Raw genomic sequence first — 8,235 nt, forward strand, 5'->3', positions numbered from 1 at the left:
ATTTCTAACTTTTCTTTAAAAGTTAGAGAAAACTCACAATACAACCATTATTAAGCTCTTTTTTCTTTCTCTATTTTAGTTTTTGTTAGAAACCCTTTCCAAGTTTTGGGAGCCAAAACGTCTAGGTAATTCAATCGACTGGGACCGCGCTTAATGAAGCGAAAGTTACTAATTCGAATCCCCCTCTTTCTCTTGTGCAGACATGTCAAAAAAAAAAAAAAAGGTTTGAAAAGCTCACTAGGAGGATAATAATTAATAAGATTAAAAAGTAGTATATACCATTACTCTAATTCTCTTATAAACCAGGGTGTTAGTTTATACTTAATGAAAGAGTGTTGCTACAGGCGCTATAATTTTTCATATAATTTTTTTAGAAACTGTGTGGTGGTTAATACTTGGTAAAATGATTAAGCAAACAATTTAATTTGTTAAATTAATTTATTGGTGGTTGACACGCCAATCTTGCACTCTTAATCATTTTATTAAAAAAAAAAAAATTGTTTAGAGTACTACAATTTACATATAAATTGATGTGACAATCCATAAATTCATGAAATGATAAACTTTTATTACAAAGTTTATTTATAAACTAATATGATAGTTTATAATTGGTAAAATAATTAAGAGAATATGATTGACATCTCAATTTTTTTTAAAAAAATAAAAGAAAATTAAGTTGAGAAATTAAATTTTTTTTTAATCATTTCACTAATTATAAATTGCTGCCTCAATTTGTAAATGCTTTGGTGGCAAAAGTTATGTTACCTCTAAAACACTCCTAATTAAATTGGTAAGCCAATTTTTCTTTTTGCTTAATGATTTAATTAATTATAAACTGTCATGTCTGTTTATAGACATATTTGTAGTAAAAAGTATAATAGTCGTAACAATTAAAAAAAGAAAAAGGTAGTGTAATAGCCCTAACAAAGCTGTTCCCTAGATTACAGTGTAAATGGGGCATCTAATTCTCTTAAGGTATTTCATTGGACTAATTAATGGCTTATAAATTATAATATAATCAAATATTTTTCAAAAGGTTTTAGTAGCTATGGATAAGTATGATCATATGGAGTTGAATGGTCAAAATAATGCTCAAATCCTCCACTAGCTTGATGCCTATTGTCTTCCCCTCATCTTCCCTCCTTTTTATCTGTTGTCTGATAGAGAGGGGGGATAATTATCTAAAACCCCATTGCCTAATTATAACATTTGTTTTTATTATTATGCTTTTTAATTATTTTAAAGTCTAAGATGTTTTTATAAAAAAAAAATACTTTTATTTTTATGTCTTAGCATAACACTTTTTTTTTAAAAAAACTAAAAAGTAAAAAAATATTCTTTGAATTTTTTTGATTATTTTGTTTTTGAAGTAAATGTTAATACTATTTTTTATTATTATTATTATTTTGTTAAAAAGCAAGAAGCATCCCTAATTGATTAAATAAAAGTAAGAAGGCAAATACAAACACTATATATTAATTATATATAAAAAAGACAGGTAAAGACCACGTCATCAAAAGAGGGTGCTCATCCTCAGCGGTTCGATTTGACCCCATCCCAATCATCATCATATGGCAGTAAAGCACACCACCGTTCCCCATTTTCTCCCCACAACCCTTCCCAATTCCCCATTCACAGTCCCACCTCAGCACCCACTCCGCTCTGTCGTCTCTATCTCTCTCTCTCTCTCTCTCTAAATCTATGGACCCGGTTCTGGCGGCGACGTTTCCTCAGCCGCACATGCTCGCCTCCACCACCGCCGCCACCACCACCACCGCCACACCCATCCCCCCAACCGCCGTCACTGAAGCTGACAACCACATACCTCACCAAACAAACCACCCGCCTTACGCCGAGGTACCAATTACTACTCCCCCTTACATCTAACCATGATTCCTTTTCTAATTTCCTTTCTGTTTCTGTGTGGGTGGCAGATGATTTTCGCGGCGGTAACGGCTCTAAAGGAGAAGAACGGCTCCAGCAAGAGGGCCATAGCCAAGTACATAGAGCGAGTCTACTCGGGCCTCCCGCCCACCCACTCGGCCTTGTTGACTCACCACCTCAAGCGCTTGAAGAACGCCGGTCTTCTCGTCATGGTCAAGAAATCCTACAAGCTCCCTAGATCTGATGCGCCTTCTTCCGCTCCTCTTCCTGGGCCGGGCCGGGGCAGGGGACGTCCTCCCAAGCCCAAGCCCACTCCCACTCCCAATCTGGAGCCCAATGCCCAGCCGGTTCTCGTCGCTCTTGGGCTTGTTGATGAGCCCAATGCGCAGCCGGTGGTGGCCAAGAGGGGCCCGGGTCGTCCGCGGAAGAGCGGGCCGGTGGGGCAGGCGGGGCCCGCCAAGAGGGGCCGAGGGCGTCCACCTGGAGCCGTGGGAGTCAAGCCTAGGTTGACGAAGAGGACTCCGAAGCCCAAGTCAGTGACGGCTGTGATGGGCCCTCATGGGCTGAAGAGAGGCCGTGGGCGCCCTCCGAAGGCCCAGCTCCAGACCATGGTTATTCCTTTCGCTCCCAACAATTTCCCAGCTGTAGCGCCGGTAGCAGATCTGCCGAAGCCTAGGGGCCGGCCCAAGAAGGACGCGGCAGCTCCGGGGGCTGTTGTTGCTGATGTTGTTGGCGTCCCCCTGAAACCCAAGAAGTCCACCGGAAGGCCTGTCGGCCGGCCCAAAAAGGTAATCCCCTGTTCTCGACTAGGGTTTACTTCATCAAAACTAATGTTTGATATTTGGTCGCACAAATTACCCCATGAATAGTATTCGATTTGGGTTTGCTCTGGTAGTGTTTTCCTTTATTCTGACACTTCCGACAACTTTATTTATATCGAATTCTGATGATAAAGGAAAAAGCTTTTTCCTTATTGGGTTCTTTAAACTTGATTTATTTTGGGGGTGTATATGTTTCTTTTCCTTATTCTCTCTTGTTTCAACGCAAGTTGAAGTATTGGCTTTCAAAATCATTTTGGTACTTGCACCTTTACTTTCCTTTTAAAAAATCATGTCTTTCTTCTATATATTCAAATTATAATTTAAAATAAAAAAACGAAAAATCATATTTTTCTATATATTCAAATTATAATTTTTTAACGATAAATTTTTTTAACTTGGGTTAAACTATAAACCAAAGAAAAACGTTTTACTTTTACCTTGAATCAAATGGAACCTAATAAATGAAAAAAGATTGAATTTTAGACTAATTTAAGTATATAGAGAATGAATTTATGTCTTGAGTTGTTTACAGTAATTTTTTGGTTAGACTACTTTTCATTTTGTGAAGTTTATGCTTGGAATAAGACTTGATTTATTTATTTTTATATCTTCGTTTTATTTATTTATTTTCTGTTGAATTGCTTGTATTTAGTTTATTCTCACTTGGGCTTTTACCATTTTGAGGAAAAGAGTGCGGCATTTGCCATGCCTGCAGTACCAGAAATGCAACCGATTGCCTATGTAGATCTGAAGAGGAAACTTGAATATATTGTAAGTTAAAGTATTCTCGTTGGAGTGAGTCTATTTGGTAGACGAGAAATGTTAGGGTCGGTATTTTTTTTCATATTTTGTCAATCTCATTTTACAAATCATTCATTAGATTTGTGGATTTATGTAGACTACCCACATAAGTCGATGGTAAATTTTACAAATTTAATGATTGATTTATTGAATTTGTAAGAGAATATGGGTCAAATATGATAAATTTATTGACCCTTAGCATTTTTCTTTGGTAGACTGCTATACTTAAAAGATGATGTGGAAGGAAAATCAGTCATTGGATTGGTATTTGTTTAAAAAAAGGAAAATTTCACAAAACTCTCTTAAATTTTCATGCGTTTTGAAAGTACCCTGAAGTTTAAAAACTCTCAATTAAAGGTATCGAACTTTTAATTTTTTTCAATTACTATATTCCGTTAGAAGTTTCCGTTAAATCATCTCAAAATTTTCAAAATGTCCTAAATTTTTATTATAAAAAAATAAAATAAAAAATTGTAAAGATTTAAGCTTTTATTTTATTTTATTTTATAATAAAAGAACATCTTTGCAATTTATTTATTTATTTTTACTAAAGTATTTGTTTAAAAAAAGGGGGAAATTTTACAAAACTCTCATGAATTTTTATGCGTTTTGAAAGTACCCCGAAGTTTAAAAACTCTCAATTAAAGGTATCGAACTTTTAATTTATTTCAATTATTATATTCCGTTAGAATTTTCCGTTAAATCATCTCAAAATTTTCAAAATGTCCTAAATTTTTATTATAAAAAAATAAAATAAAAAATTGTAAAGATTTAAGCATTTATTTTATTTTATTTTTTAATATAAGAGCGTCTTTTTGCAATTTTTTTTTATTTTTTTATTTTATTTATTTATTTTTTTTATTAAAATGGGGTATTTTGGGCATTTTGACAAAAATTTAAGAAAATCCTAATGGAATGAAATAATTGAAAGAAATTGAAAGTTTAACATCCTTAATTGAGAATTTTTAAACTTACGAGTAGAAGTTTATGAGGGTTTTTGAAGTTTCCCCTTAAATAAAGAAATAAATACTGATTTTCATTATCACATCATCTTAGTTGTATATAATAGTCATATAGCAATTTACTAACTAGCATTACTCCTATCGTTGCTGCACTTTTATTTTAGTTTCTTATAGACTTGTGATTATGGTATTTCAATTTTATTTGCAGCAATCTAAAGTCAAGGAAGTTGTTGGTGTGCTGAAGCCCCAGATTACGAACGAAAGCGCAATCAGTGTAGTGGCAGCTATCGAAGAGTTAGAAGGGCTTGCATCAATGGACATTATTACTGCACCATTACAAGTTGAGCCCCAACAGCTGCAACAGCCCCAGCAGCTGCAACAGCCCCAGCAGCTGCAACATCCCCAACAACTGCAACAGCAGCCCCAACAACAGCCTTCGCCCCATTATTAGTAAGAATTCTGTGAAAATCATGACCTTGTTTGCGAGGATCAAGATTGAGCCTCATTGTGAGGATTCAATAAGCTGTCCCTTTTTTTTTTCTTTTAAGTGTTTTAACATAGAACAAGAGGGAAATGATCTGTAAAGGGAATAGGAAGTAGCAAAACTAATTTGTCATTGATGGTGAAGATGGACCATGTCCATTAATGTTGTTGTTTTTTAACTTCGGAATGACCATGACGCTCCCTTTCTTTCTTTTTGTTTTTTTGGTAGTTGTAAAATGGGCAGACATGCCCTTCTTCAATGCCTCTGCAAAATGTGTTCTGTTCTTTCAAGTGTTGTAACTTTATTTGGTCCCCCCAAAACAGAAAGTTTTAAGTCTCACAATTGTTTGTTCTAAGATTTGGCTATTATATGTTTATCCCCCCCACTCCCAAAAGAAGCATAATTGTGTTTGACTTGTAAAGTAATTAGTTTTTTTTTGCATGCTACCCAATTTATTGGTACATGACATAGTTTTCATCATGTTGCTTGAGGTTACTTGTTTCATAAGGAGTTGTACTTGAGCCATCATCTTCCAATTATGGAGTTTGACTTCATTATTATGAAGTATACCTGTATTTAGCCAAGTGCTTGAGAATTCATTTGGTTTGCACTTGTACTAGTTTTCTTCTGATTATGTTTTTTGACAATTTATTTATTTATTTTTTGAGAAATGTTAAAGGTTAATAAGTCTTCTATATTTAGCTCATTTTTTTTTTATAAATTCAATAGATTAATCATTAGATTTGTGGGGTATACCATTGATTTATGTGGGGTTCACATAAGTTCACAAATCTAATGATCAATTTGTACGATGAGTTGGGCAAAATATGGGAAAAATATTGACTCCTACCATTTCTCTTATTTTTTTTCCTTTTCCCTCCGGGAAAAAAAAAAATTAAAGCAGTCCTATGGTATTGCTAGTTTCAACTATAGGATGCAAATCTTTACTATTCAATCTCCTTCTCTCTATCAATGTTGCTCTTATTTTCCCATTGTAGAAGATAATCCAAGATTTCCATGACTAGAGATATTTTTTTGTCTAACAATGTTGTGGGGGTTTAAATGTGGATGGTTTTGATACCATGAATGCGAAATATGAAGCACTCTTGAGCAGGGAAAGTATGCTCTGAATTTAAGAAGTGGAATTAGTTGTATTTGGCATTGCCAGCAACTATTTCTCTTTTCCTAATTTCTTGTGGTCTACACTTTAATCCTCGTTCTTTTCCTCGAACATAAATTCAACAACATGATCTTAGCATGGATGCTTGTTTATTTAAGGAAAAAAAATTGCAAAATCAGTCCTTAGTCCTTCTGGTTATGCTAGTTTGCAATAAGTATCTTGTGGTATAAAATTTAGCTCGGAATTTACTGTGGTATGTAAAAATAACAAATGAGTTCATGCACGGCCGTTAAGTGCCATATCGGCTCGAATCAAATGTGGTTTCGGAAAGTTGTGAAACACTTAACTTCAATGTCAACATGTTTTGTTCTCTTACTTGATCAAAAAATCAAGGAATTCCCGAGTAAAATGGAGTAACCAATAGTAGCTCTTTTTCTATTTCTTTGAACAAATGGAGGAGCTCGTGTCTCATTCAAAGAAGATTTGTTCATGAGCTAGTATTGATGATCAAGATCAGTAGAGTTGATGTATATCTCTTGGCCAAAAAACTGTCGAACATCTTCAATCATATATATAAACTGCGGACCAGCAAGGAAAGGAAAGGGGCATGACCGTCTAGCGGTCCGCTATGTTTAATTTACGGAACTTTGTCTACCTTTAATGTTTTTTTTTTTTTTTTTTTTTGGCTATACCTATTACTTTGATGGGTCTGTCATTTATTTGATCTATTCTCAAACTTTTGAAGGATGACTGTCTCGTTTGTTTTTTATTTTCTTTGTATTTTTTTTTTTTTTTGACATATCCATACAAGAGGGAGGAAAGGGATTCGAACTATTGACATTCGCTTTATGAGGCGTGGTCCCTACCCGGTTGAGCTATTTCTTGAGAACCTTTTCTTTATAATTCTATTTTCCCCTTTTCCCGTATATATAAACTACGGGTCATGATATTAAGAACGCTGGCGTAGTCATGCACGCCATGCTTCTTTTTTTTTTTTTTCTTTAATAATTAAAATAATAAAATATTAAAATTTTATTATTTTAAAATAATAAATTAGCGTGATGTTTAGCATCACCTATAAACTACACATTGATGGAAGCGATGGAAGATGATGGGCTGGGCTTGGTTGAAGTATGAATGGACAGATGGGTCAAAATAAATGGGCTCTGAAGAGGACGGCTCAAAAGAAAAACAAAACTGCGACGCTGCAACGGAACACGAGCGTCGTCCAGATATTTGATTGTTGGTTAGAAGATGTGCTTGCTCTAACAAAGGTTTCAAACTCGTACTGAAACATGTGCATACTCGGAACGGAATCACCCAGTATCCACATGCATGTTTCAGTACGAGTTTGACCTATTCTTTTTCTTTTTCATCAAATGCAATTCATTTCATGATATATGCTTGTTTCCTAGATTGATTTTGTGGAGTCCTGCATGCGGTTCTTTTTTTTTTTATTATTTTTTATTTTTATTTTTTATAAATAATTTTTCTAATGATGTATATATGTGTTAAACTACCTGTTATTCGAAAAGTTTAAACATATAAGAAGAGGTAAATTTAATTATTTAATTATTAGTTTAATACTCATTCTCACATGTGGGCTCAAACTCCTTTTTAATAGGTGATGCCCAACACATGGAATGTTTAATTTAAATGAAGGTAATTTGACAGAGTCAAGGTTCGATCCCAATTCTCAAGACCTTTTGGCTCTGATACCATGTCAAAATTATCAGTTATCCTAAAAGTTTAACTGTCCATGAAGGAAGGAGATCAACTGTCCATTGTTTCAGTAACAATTCAACAATGCGCTCGAGTGTACTCACGAGAAAGCTCGAGCGCTAGCAACGACTAGCTAGTAATGGCTAGTTTACATCCCGAGTGGGCTCGAGCCCAGTCACTGAAGCTCTTGAGCATAGTCACCAGCTGCCATAAGCTTCCTACTCCTATTGCGCAACTCTTGTTTCTATCTTGTAATGCAAACAGGTAACTATTAAGCAATCTGTTTGCATTACACTACATCTCTTGTGGTTGACTGTAATTAATCTCCTATTGTATCAATGATTGTAGATAGCTACCTTATCACATCAATGCTTATTTTGTTAGCTTGATGTGATCAACTATACTTGTATCTCTTTTCTATTTAAGTTCAATAAGAAAGTA

General features: G+C 34.6%; 1 protein-coding gene across 3 annotated transcripts; it reads left to right on the forward strand.

Annotated features, from left to right (window-relative positions):
* The first annotated feature begins 1,570 nt into the window (after window positions 1–1,570).
* Window positions 1,571–5,242, forward strand: LOC132185877 (histone H1). Of its 3 annotated transcripts, none has more exons than XM_059599678.1 (4): window positions 1,573–1,857; window positions 1,935–2,672; window positions 3,390–3,476; window positions 4,677–5,242. In XM_059599678.1, exons 1-4 carry the CDS (start codon window positions 1,702–1,704, stop codon window positions 4,917–4,919), a joined length of 1,224 nt encoding a protein of 407 aa, XP_059455661.1. In that variant the 5' UTR covers window positions 1,573–1,701; the 3' UTR covers window positions 4,920–5,242. The 3 variants fall into 3 exon arrangements, with proteins under 3 accessions (XP_059455663.1, XP_059455661.1, XP_059455662.1); XM_059599679.1 differs by having other exon boundaries at window positions 1,574–1,857; window positions 3,396–3,476; XM_059599680.1 differs by lacking the exon at window positions 3,390–3,476 and having other exon boundaries at window positions 1,571–1,857.
* The last annotated feature ends 2,993 nt before the right edge of the window (window positions 5,243–8,235 follow it).

The sequence above is a fragment of the Corylus avellana genome, chromosome ca6 (assembly GCF_901000735.1).
Source record: "Corylus avellana chromosome ca6, CavTom2PMs-1.0".
Classification (NCBI taxonomy): domain Eukaryota; kingdom Viridiplantae; phylum Streptophyta; class Magnoliopsida; order Fagales; family Betulaceae; genus Corylus; species Corylus avellana.